The sequence below is a fragment of the Rana temporaria genome, chromosome 4, assembly GCF_905171775.1.
Source record: "Rana temporaria chromosome 4, aRanTem1.1, whole genome shotgun sequence".
In the NCBI taxonomy this organism is placed as follows: Eukaryota; Metazoa; Chordata; class Amphibia; order Anura; family Ranidae; genus Rana; species Rana temporaria.
The window spans coordinates 288,200,552-288,219,214 of record NC_053492.1 but is presented as its reverse complement, the minus strand read 5'-3'; the positions used below and the strand labels follow the sequence as shown (position 1 = coordinate 288,219,214).

Sequence of the window (18,663 nt, the reverse complement as noted above, 5' to 3'; positions counted from 1 at the left end):
ATTTTTTAAAGCAGTGGCCATAGAGAATAAATTGGTGGGTTTTTAATTTTTTTTATGTCACACGGTGCCTTTGCCTTTTATTGCTGTCACAAGGAATATAAACATCACTATGACAGCAACAGGCACATGACAGGTACTATTTATACTCTGTATGGAGGGATCTAAGGTCTAAAAGACACAACATATCTCCTTTGCACTTGAAAGCATTCAAAATGCCAAGATCTGCATTTTTGAATATTATTATTTTTAAAACTGGCCCTTTAAGACTCCAATAAACTAGAAGTGATGTCATGACATTGCTTCTGAGTTACTGCATCCAAGGCCCAATCAAAGCCAATCCCAGTTTTGTTCAGGTCCCCGGCCAGCCAGCGGACATGCTGGCTAGTCGCTCAGGTCTCCCAGTGGGACAGGAGAGCCCAGGTGCTTAGTGTAAGGTGGCGGTAGGTGGGAGTCCCTTCCCGCTGCTTGTCATAACAATTGAGCAGCTGCTTGGCCGCTTTGGTTGTTATTAGAGCTGACCGTCGGCTCTAAACAACAGTACCAGACATCACTCCGGTACAACCACTCGAATGGCAAGTGGTTAAGCTGGATATCAGATATATCTTCATGTATATATAAATCATCTCTTTAAGAGTGCTGGTAATATAGTACACAGCAATATATATATATATATATATATATATATATATATATATATATATATATATATATATATATATATATATATATATATATATATATATATATATATATATATATATATATATATATATATAATGTATGTATGTATATACAGTACAGACCAAAAGTTTGGACACACCTTCTCATTCAAAGAGTTTTCTTTATTTTCATGACTATGAAAATTGTAGATTCACACTGAAGGCATCAAAACTACGAATTAACACATGTGGAATTATACATAACAAAAAAGTGTGAAACAACTGAAAATATATTTCATATTCTAGGTTCTTCAAAGTAGCCACCTTTTGCAGCAGACACATCTCTAGAACTGTTAAGAGGAGACTGTGTGAATCAGGCCTTCATGGTAGAATATCTGCTAGGAAACCACTGCTAAAGAAAGGCAACAAGCAGAAGAGACTTGTTTGGGCTAAAAAACACAAGGAATGGACATTAGACCAGTAGAAATCTGTGCTTTGGTCTGATGAGTCCAAACTTGAGATGTTTGGTTTCAACCCCTGTGTCTTTGTGCGACGCAGAAAAGGTGAACGGATGGACTCTACATGGTTCCCACCGTGAAGCATGGAGGAGGAGGTGTGATGGTGTGGGGGTGCTTTGCTGGTGACACTGTGGGGGATTTATTCAAAATTTAAGGCATACTGAACCAGCATGGCTACCACAGCATCTTGCAGCGGCATGCTATTCCATCCGGTTTGCGTTTAAGTTGGACCATCATTTATTTTTCAACAGGACAATGACCCCAAACACACCTCCAGGCTGTGTAAGGGCTATTTGACCAAGAAGGAGAGTGATGGGGTGCTGCACCAGGTGACTACCTCTTGAAGCTCATCAAGAGAATGCCAAGAGTGTGCAAAGCAGTAATCAAAGCAAAAGGTGGCTACATTGAAGAACCTAGAATATAAAATATATTTTCAGTTGTTTCACACTTTTTTGTTATGTATAATTCCACATGTGTTAATTCATAGTTTTGAAGCCTTCAGTGTGAATCTACAATTTTCATAGTCATGAAAATAAAGAAAACTCTTTGAATGAGAAGGTGTGTTCAAACTTTTGGTCTGTACTGTATGTCTGTATTACTATATTTTGTGAGACATCATCTGCCAGGATTGTCGACAGTGTCTACATGTCACCTAGGCTTCTAACATACAAATATGGATAGTCTCCAACCTCCGTTTATGGCTCATTTTGAATAAGCAAACTTTGTTTTACCAGAATCATAGAAACAATCTGTATATGGTCTTGGAACCCAGAGGCTATGTAGAACTTTAGGTGAGATCAAGCATTCATTTCTAGATCAACATATTCCCTGGTAATCAGACTCTAATATTAGTCTCTGCTGTCCATGGACAATTATACTGACTGATGCATGGGACTCTCTCACTACCTGTTAAGATTTAGTTCACCTGCTGGTGGTACAGTCCTGTTTTGGGCTGTTTGCTGCAGCTCCAGTGTCCACCAGCTGGTATCTCCCAGAAGCCAGCAGGCTGTTAACATCAGGCACATACATTTTCAGCTGCAGGCGTGTCATGATTCTGATGCCTTCCTTGCTATCAGTTTATTCCTGACTGCCTGATCCAGCCTGCACTCCTCTGCCTTGCTCTTGCACCCCCTCTGCCTTGCTCCTGCTCAAGTTCATTTAGTTTAGTTGCAACAACAGTTCTGTATAGATAGAAGATTCAACATGACGGTGACAATAGTGATCTGTGTCTATCAAACCTGCAGTTGAATGTGCCTAACCTAACTCTATTAGTCCAAGATTATTTGACATAGAGAGAAAAGATTCAACGTGAAGATTCGACGAAACAGTCGCCACGAGTGGACATTTATGGTCAAATGCTCCTCCCCTAGGCTATAGAAGAATTCTAATGTTGGTTGACTAGTGATAATAATTAATAAATATAATTATTACTAGTCATACAACATTAGAATTCTACTATAGCTTTTGGGTTGAGCATTCGACCAGAAATGTACAATCACGGCGTTGTACAGTTTAGCTGCTTCGTCGAATCTTCTTAGAGCCTTCGACAGACACCATAAGCCTTCAATTGACAGATTCAACCTTAATTCAAATTTTCAGGCAAATGCATTTTTTAACTAAACAAAATAAATAAAAACAAATTTGGGGAGTAACTAAATAAATGTATTTTTCGGAGAAAAACGAAATTCTGAAACAAAATATTTCAAAGTACACATGTCTAGAAGCCACAGCTTTTACCAGACTGCCTGCAACATATTCATTTTTCATTGCAACCACACATCATACATCTGGTAAGAGATGTGTTTTAAACATGCACTTTGCTGTTTCTATACCTAGAAAGGATTTTAGCAAACTGCTTTTCAGAGTCTTCCATGTAGTGTTTTTTTACTAAAATCCACACTCGGTTTCCTCTTACTTTCTACTACTTGCAACCAGTTCATATTTCCTAAGTTCTTAGTGGAAAGATCTTTCTGCTACACATATAATCAGTTTCAGTGCATTTATAAGAGAAACTCAGCTTGGTATATTGAGAAGGTCACACACGCAACAAATACATTTTCCTGGGGGAGCTCTATACATGAACATAGTATATAATGTTCACAAACAAGCTAGCCATGTTTGCATGTATTCTATGCCAGTTTTTAAAAAACATAGTAGGGTGTACATCAAACTAGAAAGGTAATTTTATATACTGTATATTAAATTACAAAAAATATCAAGTTGCATCAATTCTTTAACAATAGTGGAGTTCTAAATGATAAATTACATGCTAAAGGTTGTTAACGTGGGTGTGTTACTGATTGCATTTAATAAATGTGATAGAGATGGGAATACAGTACATATTACTTCATAGGTGAAAATTAATTGGCTTGCTTGACATAACACATTAACCACTTCCAGACCTTAGGTGTTTTTCAGATTCGGTGTTTGCAAGACTAAAACATTTTTTTCTGCTAGAAAATTACTTAAAACCCCCAAACATTATATATTTTTTTTTTTCTAACACCCTAGAGAATAAAATAGTGGTCATTCCAATACTTTTTGTCACACCGTATTTGCGCAGCGGTCTTACAAGCGCACTTTTTTTGGAAAAAATTCACTTTTTTGAATTAAAAAATAAGACAACAATAAATTTGGCCCAATTGTTTTATATATTTTGAAAGATAATGTTACGCCGAGTAAAATGATGCCCAACATGTCACGCTTAAAAATTGCGCCCGCTCGTGGCATGGCGTCAAACTTTTACCCTTAAAAATCTTGATAGGCAACGTTTAAAAAATTCTACAGGTTGCATTTTTTGAGTTACAGAGTAGGCCTAAGGCTAAAATTATTGCTCTCGCTCTAACGATCGCGGCGATACCTCACTTGTGTGGTTTGAATACCGTTTTCATATGTCGGCGCTACTCGCGTATGCGTTCGCTTCTACGCGCGAGCTCGTCGGGACGGGGCGCTTTAAAAAAATTTTTTTTTGCTTTTCGCATTTATTTTTATTTATTTTAGAATTTTTAACACTGAAAAAAATAAAAAAAATAAAATTATCACTTTTATTCCTATTACAAGGAATGTAAACATCCCTTGTAATAGAAAAAAGCATGACAGGTCCTCTTAAATATGAGATCTGGGGTCAAAAAGACCTCAGATCTCATATTTGGGCTTAAATGCAAAAAATAGAAAAAAAATAAAAAATGTCATTTTTTCAAATGACCAAAAAAAAAATTTGTCTCTTTAAGAGGCTGGGCGGGACTGACGTTTTGACGTCACTTCCGCCCAGCCGAGCTATGGGGACGGGCGAAGGAGATTTTTCCTTCAGTCCCGTCCCCGCTCACCAGCCGACAGCATCCGATCGCCTCCGCCGCTACCGACGGCTCCGGTAAGCGGCGGAGGGCACGGGAGAGCGGCGGGAGGGGCCCTCTCCCGCCACCGATAACGGCGATCTCGCGGTGAATCCGCCGCGGAGACCGCCATTATCGGATTCCAGACCGCGCACCCTAAAGATGGATACCTCGGTTGTGACAGCAGCTGCTGCCGTTACCGAGATATCCGTCTTTAAAAATAGGACGTACATCGTCGTGCGCAGGTCTGGAAGTGGTTAAAATAAGTTATATTATATGCAAGGGGCATGTAGCTGAGGTTGGTCAGAATTACAATGTATTATAATATGAAATACATTTTAAATGAAAGGGGGAAAGAATATCTTCTAGACATATTTGCAGCCAGCATGTGGGCTGAGAGAGGCGAGGATATAAATAACTGGAAATAATATAATTTACAAGGACTGATGACATTATAGACCATGAGAAATGAGGGTCCATTACTTTTGACACAGTAAAGTGCCCTTGAGATAAAAAATTATTTTGAATAATTTATTTCATGATATATTTATGATTCATTATATAATAAAATAATTATTAACACCTTTGTCTCCAGGGCATGATGATTCTTTAGTGAAATGGGTAGAACACTGTAAATATTCCAGATACTGTAAAGTTTAATAAAATGTTTTCATACTTACACACATACAGTATTAGATTTGTGTTTTGCAGTACAGAATAATGCAATCTAACACAGACTAAAGTCTTGGTTTAACCATACTTATATTACCTAAATAGTATATTGATTCAATAGTATGTGTAGATAGTACACAGATTATTTTAATGCCAGGTCATGCAGATATAGATGTTATTGTCACATATACTGTAATAAATGTAACCACTTTAGTGACAGATGCCATTTTAAAATGGTATAGGGATAGTGGGTATTCATCCCAGCCCATTTTAAAATGTTACCCGGACTAAGTGGTTCCTGTGGGTCCTATGTAGGATTAAGGCTTGAACTGATGTCTGTCAGTGACAGCTGGCATCCAGCACTAAGTCCGGAGTTGAAACTATTAGCAATTGGACTTCAGATGTTGTTACATGGGGCTTGGTAGGAATGCTTGTAGCGGATCACAATTCTTCTACTGCAATGTATTTACATTTTTTTTAACGAATCGTAGCTCCTCTTTATTAAGTGTGGGCTTCATTTATGAGCATATTGTTTCTCTTTCAGTACCCTAAACAGTAGAACTAGTTGATTTGGTGCCCAATGAAACTTAAAGTTCTATTGACAAATTATTTAAAATTAAAAAAATAGTTTCTGATCCAATGACATAGTGGTCATAATCAGTAAAGTAAATTAAAGATGTTAACTGATTAGGTTTGTGAAATCTATGTCTAGCTAATGCTTTCTATTTTTAACAATTTCTGTATGATTTGCCTCACTCCATTAGCTAAAAAATAATCCAAGCAAGACTGTTTATCTACACCCATATTAAGCAAAGTGATGTATGTACTGTAGTTGCCAATTTGCAATTATTTATGTAGTGAATTAGTACACCTCATTACTTTAGAATATAGCATAATTGACTTACAGAATTGGCTTGCCTGCGGGCTTGATTTATCAGCTCTTTGATCTGCGAGATATTTTTACCCAGGTTTTCCTGAAGCTCCTTGATAGGTTTTAGTTTATCCAGCAATCGATCAGCCTCCTTTTCAAGATGTTTTACTCTGTCATCCGCATCTGTAACTTTATTGCATTAAAATAAATCACTCAGTACATAATTCCATATACTAATGAACAACTCAACATTTTTTCAGGAAAGTTAATATAAAATGGTATACATATAAATACAAATTTAATACTTTAACTTCGTGGTTAAATGTGGTTTAAAAATTAAAAAAGTATACATTATATTAATTACAATTAAAGTGCTACATTATGCCTAATATTGTCTGCTATTGTCATCCATGGCAAAGATTGAAATCTAATAACCACAGCTAGTGATAAAACTGTGATAAAACTAGTGAAGAACTGTGTAGATACTAAGATACAGTCATTGTAACTGAAATTTACATATTCTGTACATTTCAGTTACAATGGATGTATCATAGAACTTACACAGGTTTTTTTGCATGATATAATTACATTTTTCTTGCTCATTTAAAGAGGAGCTCCAGTCTCCCTTCAACAAATTTAAAGTCAGCAGATACAAATACTGCAGCTGCTGACTTTTAATATAAGGACACCTACCTGTCCAGGGATTCTTCAATCAGATTTGGGTGCATCTTTGGTTAAAGAAACTGGTAGTGAAGCCTTAAGCCGCGTATACACGATCGGATATCTGAAGGAATCTAATCCGATGGATTTTTTCGTTGGATATCCGATGAAGCTGACTTTCATCAGTCTAGCCTACACACCATCAGACTAAAATCCAACTGTGGCAAAAACGCGGTGACGTACAACACTACGACGAGCCAAAATAAAAATGAAGTTCAATGCTTCCGAGCATGCGTCTACTTGATTCAGAGCATGCATTGATTTTTCCCTCCGATGGAGTTCCACACAGACGATCTGATTTTTCTGTCGGTTTTTTATCCATAGGAAAAATTCAAAACATGTTCTATTTTTTTTCACCAATGGAAAAAAGACCGATGTGGCCCACACACGATCGGTTTGTCCGATGAAAACAGTCTTGGTCTGGGACACCAGTGTTCTCCCCCCCACACAGCATCAGTGCCTCTGTCCCCCCTCCTAAACTGAGCATTAATGCCCCCCCCCTTTCCCCCACTGAGTAATTTTTTTTACCTCCCCTGACTTCCAATATTGGCCCTTTTTTCCTCTCCTTGGGGCATGCCCAATGGTCACTGGTACTGTGTGCGGAAGAAAGGGGGGCATTAGCATTCTGTGAAGTGAAGGGGGCATTGGTACTCTGTGGGGGTAGAGGAGGACACTAGTTATCTGTGAAGGGAGAGAGGGGGCACTGGTATTATGTGCAGGAAGAGGGGGCACAGGTACTCTGTCAAAAAAGAGGAGGGACACTGGCACTTACTTAGGTGGTTGGGCCATTGGTGCCACTGGGGGACATTGGTGTTCAGTAGGCTAAATACCTGCATTTTGCACTGCTGCTTCACTCTGTAAAGACAACATTAAAACAAAAAAAAGCTGGGTGCAGCAATGAGGGTTTCAGCACAGTGGGAAACAGCCTGGATCCACAGTATGGTGGGATTGTGTTAAAATCCTTGGACAGTCTCACAGAATTTGGAACTGTTGGCATTTTAAATTGTAATACTCAGGATAAACTATATATTAGGCTCAGGAAAACTCCACTCTTCTTTGTAAAGTGGTTTTCAGTATATCTGTACTACCTAAATGAATAACATTAATAACATTAATAATGAATGTTAAAATAGTAAGTGAAGGTCACATATAAATTTTCCTCTAATTTCATTTTATGGTATACTCAAGCGCTAATGAAAAAAAGTTTTCAAACCTTCAAGACCTGGGCTACATTAACCACTTCCCACCTGGCCTATAGCAAAATGTTGGCCGGGCGGTGGTTCCGTTATTCTGACTGGACGTCATATGACAACACAGATCTACCAAGTGATCAGCTGTGTCCAATCACAGCTGATTATGGTGTTAACAGGAAGAGCTGTGTATCGGCTTTTCCTCACTCGCGTCTGACAGACGCAATGAGAGAAGAGCCAATCAGCTGCAATTGTCATTTAAAAAGCGACAGCACTAAAAGCCGAAAATTGTCTTGGGCAAGGAAGGAGGGAAAGTGCCTGGTATTGAAGTGGTTAAACCAAAAGTGGATGATTGATCCAAAAGTTTGGGAATGCAATTAATAGTGTGGTACTCTTATTAAAGTTTTATGAGTATAGCTACATTGTCGACTTCATATTACACTAAGGCCTCGTACACACGATCGAGAATCTCGTCGTAAATGAAACGTTGTTTTCCTCGACGAGTTTCTTGTCAGGCTTGTCGAGAATCTTGTCAAGCTTTCTTTGCATACACACTGTCAAGACAAAATTTCATCGTTCTCAAACGCGGTGACGTACAACACGTACACCGGCACTATAAAGGGGAAGTTTGATTCCACTGGCGCCACCCTTGGGGCTGCTTTTTCTAATCTCATGTTACTGCGTGTTAAATAAAAGTTTGGTGAGAGACGATTCTTGCTTTTCAGTCTGTTACAGCGTGATGAATGTGCTATCTCCATTACGAACCCATTTTTACCAAAGGTGCGCTCCCGTCTCATACTTTTATTCTGAGCATGCGTGTCTTTCTAAGCATTCTAATCCATTGATTACCAACTTCAGCCCCAGAAAGTTTTACTCCCTTAATGACAGGGCCATTTTCTGCAAAACGGCACTGCGTTACTTTACCTCAAAATTGCGCGGCTGTGAGACACTATGTTTGAGAGTTGATTGTGAGACACTATACCCAAATAAAATTGATGTTCTTTTTTCCCAAAAATAGATCTTTCTTTTGGTAATATTTAATCACCTCTGTGGTTTTAATTTTGAATTTATTTTTTTATTTTTTTATTTCTGCAATAAAAACACACCCAATAAAATTTTTTTAAAAATCATTTCTTCATTAATTTAGGCCAAAATTTATTATGCTACATATTTTTGGTAAAAAATCCCAATAAGCGTATGATGATTGGTTTGCGCAAAAGTTATAGCATCTATGGGATATTTGTATTTATTTTATTTTTTTACTAGTGATTTTTGGTGGGCCTGCATTATTCCAGCAGACAAATTGGACACCTAAATGACACTAAATGACACTTTTTTGAATATTTTTTTGGGACCAGTAACATTATTACAGTGATCAGTGCTAAAATATGCACTGTTACTGTACTAATGACACTGGCAGGGAAGGGGTTAACATCAGGGTGATCAAAGGGTTAAGTGTGTCTTTAGGAGGTGCTTACTAACTGTGTGGGGGATGGACTGACTGGGAAGAAAACACAGAGATCCATGTTTCTGCTTAGCAGGAACAGAAGATCTCTGTGTCCTCCCCTGTCAGAATGGTGATCTGCCTTGTTTACATAGGCTGTTCGCCATTCTGCCTCTCTGGGAAACGATCGCGGGTGGCCAGTGGACATTGGGTTCGCTGGACCCGCTGATTGGCTCCCCCTCTGTCAAATGGGCAAGTACGTGATTTCGCGCAATTGAGCCACCCTGCCGCAGTATTTATGTGGTAGGCATGCTTTAAGTAGTTAAGTGGCTACAATTCCCAAGAGGTACCAAAATAGACAGGCTGCAACTTTTCTTTTCTTCTGTGTCAGAGAACTCTGTACACTGTCATGGACCTGACATGTTGTAACACAACATGGAAAGCATATTACTAGACCAATGGTTTTAGACAACATAATTTGAATCAGTAGTTTACATGCTTCACTCACCTTTCTGTAATGAGCCAATCCCCACTTAGTAGAGCTAAACAGAATTGTACTAATGCTGTAAAAGTTATAGTAATGGCTGCTATGTTGCTTTTTTATACTTAACCCATAAAGTACTTAAATATTATAAATAGGTATTTTTTTAATACTTGAAAAAAAAACTTATACCTAAATGTTATTTAGGTCAGTATAATTGACCTCCAATGTCCTGAACATCACCCTATATTAAAACCTGTTTGTTTACTAGGAAAATCTAAATGCATTTCCATTTCCATTATACTCTATTTCTCATCCTATAACAATCTGTTCACCGATAATTAAAGCTACCCAATGTAATTAAAATAAAGGATAATCACCCAGAAAAAAACACAACTAGGAACAACCAAAAAAACCTATAATGAGAGTGTCAATGAAACAAATTGCTGAGATGAGCATTATTTGCAAAAAATAAAGGCAGACGGCAAAGCAAGAAAATATCCATGATATTGAAAAAGATGCATCCAATTGGTGTGAAAATGTTTTCTTTGAAAACATATTATGTTCTGTCATGGTGCTGTTATCTGTTATTATTACTGCCAGCACAAGGAAAATTGTGACATTTGATACAGCATTAATGTGCTATTACTTTGTTGTGTGAAACATGCTTTTTCCCTATACTACTTATTTAGACAAACCGAATAATAATAATATTAATAATAATAATAATAATAATAATAATAATAATAATAATAATAATAATAATAATAAAAAAAAAGATTAAAAAAATTATTTTCACAAACAAAAACCCATAGTTTCAGACACAGCATCATTTTTTTTTTCTTCTTCTTATTGCAAGACACAGCATCCAGTTTTTTTATCAAGAAACCTTCAGGAGCGATTTTGAAAATGCAGTGTCATTATTGCACAATAAACCACATCTCAAAGTACATGGTCACTAATATTTTTCTGCTTTAGGGTCTTGTGGCAAAATGTTCTGATAGGATATAAATCAATGTTCTGATGTTTCTCTCTATTTCAAAATATGTTTTGGAACTCAAAACTGTCCCTACATTTTATCTTGGAGTGATGTGTGCTTGGTAAACTACTGTACAACTCAAGCAAAGCTCCAGCTACCACAGTGTGAGGTTCAATTTACATTCATGATTCACTTAAAGAGTTAGTATGGCTGGCCATAAACAATTAAAAAAATGTGTTCAGCCAGTGGGCTGAATAAAAAAAAAAATTCAATTGTCACAAACGAGGTAGATGGAGGAATCCCCCCCCCTGTCGGCACATTGTATTCTGAAAGCTGGATTTGTCACTGTCTGAATACATTGAGCAGCAAATGCATCCTATAATTAGCAGCCGGGGATTCAGAAATTTTTTCATGCTTACCTGATCGACAGAAGATGATCTAACAATCAACTTCTGTCAAATAGAGAAGGAGGGACTTTTGTTATTGAGCATGGATACCAGGAGATATACATTTAATGTTCCCCACCTGTGACACGCGCCATGAAACACTTCTGATTGTAAAATCCTGGGTCCAGTAACTAAAAAATAAATAAAAGTCCCTAAATCTATCTAACTTTTGCGCAAACTAATCAATATACTCCCATTGCAATTTGTTTTAACAAAAACATGTAGAAGAATATATATTGGCCAAAACTCTTTAGTTTTTTTATATATTATAGCAAAAAGTAAAAAAATGTATATATATTTTTTTTTAAATGGTCACTCTTTGTTTATAGCGCAAAAAATAAAAACCGCAGAGGAGATCAAATACCATCAAAATAAAGCTCTATTTGTGGGAAAAAAAGGACATAAATGTCCTTGTATGGGTACATCGTCACATGCCGCGTCTTTGTCAGTTAAAGCGACGCAGTGCCGTATCGCAAAAAAATGGCCTGGTCATTAAGGGGGCAAATTCTTCTGATCATTAAGTGGTTAAAGTATGTAAAATAACAATAGAAGTCTTATTTGTTCCCCTATGGCCTGTAAAATATACCATTGAAAGAGGTTTATCTATTTGATAATAAAAAAAAACACCTGATAACTCTCCGTGCCCTCTGTCTGTGTTTATACAGTTGCAAGAAAAAGTATGTGAATGATATGGATTTCTGCACAACTTGGTCATAAACTGTGATCTGATCTTTATCTAAGTCACAACAATAGACAATCACAGTCTGTTTAAACTAAGAACACACAAAGAATTAAATATAACCATGTTTTTATTGAACACACCATGTAAACATTCACAGTGCATGTGGAAAAAGAATGTGAACCCATAGGCTAATGACATCTAACTAATTGGAGTGAGGTGTCAATCAACTGGAGTCCAATCAATGAGATGAGATTGGAGGTGTTGGTTACAGCTGCCCTGCCCTATAAAAAACACACACCAGTTCTGCGTTTGCTTTTCACAAGAAGCATTTCCTGATGTGAATGATGCCTCACACAAAAGAGCTCTCAGAAGACCTATGATTAAGAATTGTTGATTGCATAAACCTGGAAAGGGTTATAAAAGTATTTCCAAAAGCCTCACTGTTCCTCAGTCCACGGTAAGACAAATTGTCTATAAATGGAGAAAGTTCAGCACTGCTGCTACTCTCCCTGGGAGTGGCCGTCCTGTAAAGATGACTGCAAGAGCACAGCGCAGACTGCTCAATGAGGTGAAGAAGAATCCTAGAGTGTCAGCTAAAAACTTACAAAAGTCTCTGGCATATGCTAACATCCCTGTTAGTGAATACAATACCTAAAACACTAAACAAGAATGGATTTAATGGCAGGATACAACAGAGGAAACCACTGCTGTCCAAAAAAACATTGCTGCACATTTACAGTTTGCACAAGAGCACCTGGATGTTCCACAGCAGTACTGGCAAAATATTCTGTGGACAGAGGAAATCAAAGTTGAGTTGTTTGGAAGAAACACACAACACTAAGGCCCCGTACACACGGCCGAGGAACTCGACGTGCCAAACACATCGAGTTCCTCGGCCAGTTCAGTCCTGGAGCCGCCGAGGACCTTGGCGGGCCGAGTTCTCCCATAGAACAACGAGGAAATAGAGAACATGTTCTCTATTTCCTCGCCGAGGTCCTCGTCGGCTTCCTCGGCCGAAAGTGTACACACGGCCGGGTTTCTCGGCAGAATTCAGCCAGAAACTCGTCGGAAGCTGAATTCTGCCGAGGAAACTGGTCGTGTGTACGGGGCCTTTGTGTGGAGAAAAAGAGGCACAACACACCAACTTCAAAACCTCATCCCAACTGTGAAGTATGGTGGTGGGGGCATCATGGTTTGGGGTTGCTTTACTGTGTTAGGGCCTGGACGGATTGCTATCATTGAAGGAAAAATGAATTCCCAAGTTTATGAAGACATTTTGCAGGAGAACTTAAGGCCATCTGTCCACCAGCTGAAGTTTAACAGAAGATGGGTGTTGCAACAGTCTATGGGACCCGAACTGGAAAAATGCTAGTAATTGGGCATACATTGGTTATGGGGGTCCGGGTACTCTCCTGGGGGACATGTAAAAAGCATAATTTTTCAATGAGCAGTGATTTACTGATGCTTAAAATGAAACCATAAAAATGAGGAATAACAATAAAAATTCCTTTAAAAATAGTGCCTGGGGTCTTAGGGCCATATCCTCAAAAGAGGATCCCTGTTTCTATCTTTGGAACTGATCCACAGAATCAGTTTCCAAGAGATAGACAGAAGATCCGACATGTGTAATTGAATTACACTGTCGGATCTTAAGGATGCAATTCTAGGCCGGCCGCTAGGTGGCGAGGCCATTGCGGCCGGCGTAGAATATGCAAATGAACACTTACGGCGATCCACGAACGCTCCGACGGGCCCGTCGCTCTAAATCTACGTCGTTTACGTCGAGTTACGCCGTGTAAAAATAGGGCTGAGTCCTATTTGAATAAACCCTATTAGGTATGGCCGTCATTCCCGCGTCGAAAATTCAAACCCTACGTCGTTTGCGTAAGACGTCCGTGAATGGCGCTGGATGCCATTTACGTTACCGTCTAAGCAAATTACGTCTGTTAGCGTAAGTTACCCGACGGAGCATGCCCAGTACGTCCGGCACGGGAGCGCGCCTAATTTAAATGGGACTCGCCCCATTAGATTCGGCACGCCTTGCGCCGGACACATTTAAGTTACACCGCCGCAAATTTCAAGGTAAGTGCTTTGTGGATCCGGCACTAACTTGGACAATTTGCGGCAGTGTAACTTAAATGGGAAAAGTTAAGTTACGCCCGATATTTGTGGATCTGGCCCTTAGTCTGCCTGTAATGTGGCACATCTGTACCATGTATAGAATCTGCTGCAGGAATAATGTAATTTATAAAGCCAAAAATTTTTTTTTCCATTCAAGCTTTATTTTAGAAACAATGACTTGGTGGAGCCAGTCTGTATGATGAGGCTACAATTTTGTGCACACGGAACAAGTTTAGAGATTTTTTGGAAAAATTCTGGTGTCTCTTTAGCAGACTTTGGATAGAAGTAACAGGTGTGGAAAAAATGGGCTTTGGATGCTGGTGGTGCCTTCACATTGGTACTCTTGATGAAAGCAAGAATTGGCCTTGCTGTCAAAAATGTAATTGCTTGCCCAACGATGCCACAACAATACCTTCCACGTAATGGTAGAAAGCTGGAATTGCCTTACGTGAAAATAAATAGTGACTGGGAACCTGCTATTGTGGTACAGCGCATTCTGCAAATTCACGGAAGTGGGCAGAATCCACCAGACAGAAAGGCAGGAGTTTTAAAGCCAGCAGCTTTGACAAGCTTGAATTTAGATGCTGGGCATGTGGGTAGCAGTGACTGTATGTTTTTTTTCCGCTGCAGCAGATGGGGCAGATAAATTTGCCTTCTATAGTCTACAGCTGGTGGTGTGCTACTGGCAGATGTGCTGCTAGGACCTGAGACACCCTGAGCTATACCATCATCCCTGTCAGTGGAGGTTGCTGAGGGGTTATGAGGAAAAGCGGGGGTAGACCAGAAAGGTTAGGAGTCAGGAGGAGCAGAAATGCATCCCTCAGCCAATGGGCTTAGTGATGGGATGTTAAATGCCTTGTCAAACATGTGGTACCCAAATGGCTGGTGTTTTGCCATGCCTGTAGTACTTGAGGAAAAGTTGGCAAACTGCAACAGTGCAATTGGCTGCACATAAGCTAAAAAAGGTCCAAACAGCTGAGCTGTGGGAAGTGGGCCAGGAAAAAAAAGCTCCAAAATCTGGAGCAGTAGGGAGGCTGCTCTTTACTCTTCCATGATGGCTGCCTCTTTGGGGTTGTGCCTCACCCTCACTTTCCTCTTCTGCTCTATCCAGCACCCAAGTTGTGTCAGTGACCTCATCATCATCACCTCCTCCATCCTTATTATCACTGGAGACAACTTAGCAATTCACTGTAGCTGGGGGAACGTGACTACCAATTTGTTGTTTACCAGTGTTATCCCCTCTCTGTAGGTCCATGTTCCTAGATTCAAACTCAGAACCAAGATCTGAATCACGTAATGACTGTGCATCATCAATGAGTGTTCAAATAACTCAGTTGACTACCCATGCCTGTTGCTGGGGCTATGACCGGAGTAGCTGTGGACAAGGAGGCAGAATAAGCTACTCTGACAGCTGCAGTGGACTGTGCACTAGTATCTGCTTTGGTGGCGGAGGATGAGGGTGGTTTAGTAAGCCATTCCACCACCTCCTCCGCATGCTGTGACTGGAGAGCACAGGCAATATCACTAAACAGTGGAAATCATGTCCTGCCCGAGGATGGACCATGTCCAACTTTGCCTGTGCACACTAATGCTGCTGGTCCCCTCACAGTTCCATGAGAATGTCTGCCTCTCCTTGTTGGCCTCCCAGACAAGATGGGAGGTGGGACGGGGGGCAATTATTAACAAAATGTAATAAAGATGTGGAATTGTGTACGTGGATGCACTTTAGTCAACGTGGTGTTTGGTGCACTTTAACTTGAGTACTCACTCATTGACACACTCCATTGACACACTACAATATACTGCAGTAAAACTTCACTGACACACTGCAATATACTGTGGTAAACATGCACTAAAGAACATAAATATACTGCACTGCTATGCACTGAAATATATTGTGTTAAATGTGCAGTAACACACTGAAATATACTGCGTTAAACGTGCACTAATTAACTGAATAATACTGAATAATACTCTCTTATGCTATGCATCTCTCATGGCCAATTTTAGGTGCCCTGATTGCATTTTTTTTTATCCTATTCCTTGTAATGCTGGAATGCCAGTGATGACCCCTCTGCCTTATATTTTCAAAATCTGCCTTTTTCTCCTTTTTATGCTAAAGTTTATCCCATTGGCATACACTGCCTAATGCTATTATTTAATATTTTAATATTTTATGTTCCCCCAGTGTTTAATGTTTATAGAATTTGATCTCATTTAATATCATGTAATATGTAGCACAGTTTAGAAACGTTGGCTATTTTGAAAATAAGTGTACTTGCACTACCCTCATGCCTCATTTTCCTATGATTGACACTGAATTTATTTACTCTGTGGTCACTGTCTACTAGGTTATCCCTATTTCCATATCTGCAATCAGATCTGTGTTGTTTGTAAGTAGAAGATCTATCAGAGCATTATTTCTAGTTGCGGCATCCACCAATTTACACATAAAGTTGTCCTGCAAGACATTTAAGAAATGGCAAACCTTAAATGTGTGAGCTGTTCTGTTTTTTCAGTCAATGGCCCAGATTCAAGAAGCACTTGCGCCCGCGCAACCATAGGTTGCGCGGCGCAAGTGCTTACTTGCTCCGGTGTAACGAGTGCTCCTGATTCAGGAACCTTGTTACAACGAATGCAGCCTAGGATGTGACAAACATAAGCCTCCTTATGCCTTCACATCCCAGGCTGCATTCTTGCGTTGGTCGCTAGGGGGCGCGGCCTTTGTGATCGGCGTGTAGTATGCAAATTGCATACTACCACCGATTCACAAAAGTTGCGCGGGCCCTGCGCACGCAAGGTACGGAGTTTCCGTACGGCGACTTTAGCGCAAGGTTGCTCCTGCTGTAGCAGGGGCAGCCAATGCTAAAGTATAGCTGCGCATCCCGCCCGTGAAATTTAAATTTCACGTCGTTTACGTAAGTGAACCGTGAATGGCGCTGGACGCCATTCACGTTCACTTAGAAGCAAATGACGTCCTTGCGACGTCATTTGCCGCAATGCACGTCGGGAAAGTTTCCCGACGGAGCATGCGCTGTTAGCTCGGCGCGGGAGCGTGCCTAATTTAAATGATTCCCGCCCCCGGCGGGATCATTTACATTAGGCGCCCTTACGCAGGGCTAATTAGCATAGCGCCCGCGCAATTTACGGAGCTACTGCTCCGTGAATCGCTGGGCAAATGGAAATATTTGCGTGGGCGCAGAGAAAAATCTTTGCTCTTTGCCCACGCAAATATTGCTCCATTCTACCTGAATCTGGGCCAATATCTGGATATAGACACAACTTGGTGCTGGCCATAAGCAAATATGCGGCCTCTCTGAGCCTGGTCCATAGCACCAAGGGGATGCATATTTGCGTGAATTGCTGCCTATACACCTGTGCTGTCGGATTGTGTGCGCTGCACGCTCCCAGCACAGTTATCGTCGACTAGCCGAAAGCTCCCGATCGCTCTGTGTGATCAGGACCACGTGACCGCCCTGACAGCCAATCATGACAGTCATGTGATATTAAGCCCCACCTCCCAGTGTCTATATATATATATATATATATACAGTGATGAAAATAAGTATTTGAACACCCTGCTATTTTGCAAGTTCTCCCACTTGGAAATCATGGAGGGGTCTGAAATTGTCATCGTAGGTGCATGTCCACTGTGAGAGACATAATAATAAAAAAAAAATCCAGAAATCACAATGTATGATTTTTTTAACTATTTATTTGTATGATACAGCTGCAAATAAGTATTTGAACACCTGAGAAAATCAATGTTAATATTTGGTACAGTAGCCTTTGTTTGCAATTACAGAGGTCAAACGTTTCTTGTAGTTTTTCACCAGGTTTGCACACACTGGAGGAGGGATTTTGGCCCACTCCTCCACACAGATCTTCTCTAGATCAGTCAGGTTTCTGGGCTGTCGCTGAGAAACACGGAGTTTTGAGCTCCCTCCAAAGATTCTCTATTGGGTTTAGGTCTGGAGACTGGCTAGGCCACGCCAGAACCTTGATATGCTTCTTACAGAGCCACTCCTTGGTTATCCTGGCTGTGTGCTTCGGGTCATTGTCATGTTGGAAGACCCAGCCTCGACCCATCTTCAAAGCTCTAACTGAGGGAAGGAGGTTGTTGCCCAAAATCTCGCAATACATGGCCCCGGTCATCCTCTCCTTAATACAGTGCAGTCGCCCTGTCCCATGTGCAGAAAAACACCCCAAAGCATGATGCTACCACCCCCATGCTTCACAGTAGGGATGGTGTTCTTGGGATGGTACTCATCATTCTTCTTCCTCCAAACACGGTTAGTGGAATTATGACCGAAAAGTTATATTTTGGTCTCATCTGACCACATGACTTTCTCCCATGACTCCTCTGGATCATCCAAATGGTCATTGGCAAACTTAAGACGGGCCTTGACATGTGCTGGTTTAAGCAGGGGAACCTTCCGTGCCATGCATGATTTCAAATCATGACGTCTTAGTGTATTACCAACAGTAACCTTGGAAACGGTGGTCCTAGCTCTTTTCAGGTCATTGACCAGCTCCTCCCGTTTAGTC

General features: G+C 40.1%; 1 protein-coding gene across 1 annotated transcript in view; it reads right to left on the bottom strand.

Moving 5' to 3' along the window:
• The window catches only part of LAMA2 (laminin subunit alpha 2), a 1,029,834-nt gene that overhangs the window by 115,709 nt on the left and 895,462 nt on the right, over nucleotides 1-18,663 (bottom strand). The window contains 1 exon segment of the mRNA XM_040350410.1: nucleotides 6,087-6,241. Within this exon segment, the coding sequence (XP_040206344.1) occupies nucleotides 6,087-6,241 (155 nt within the window).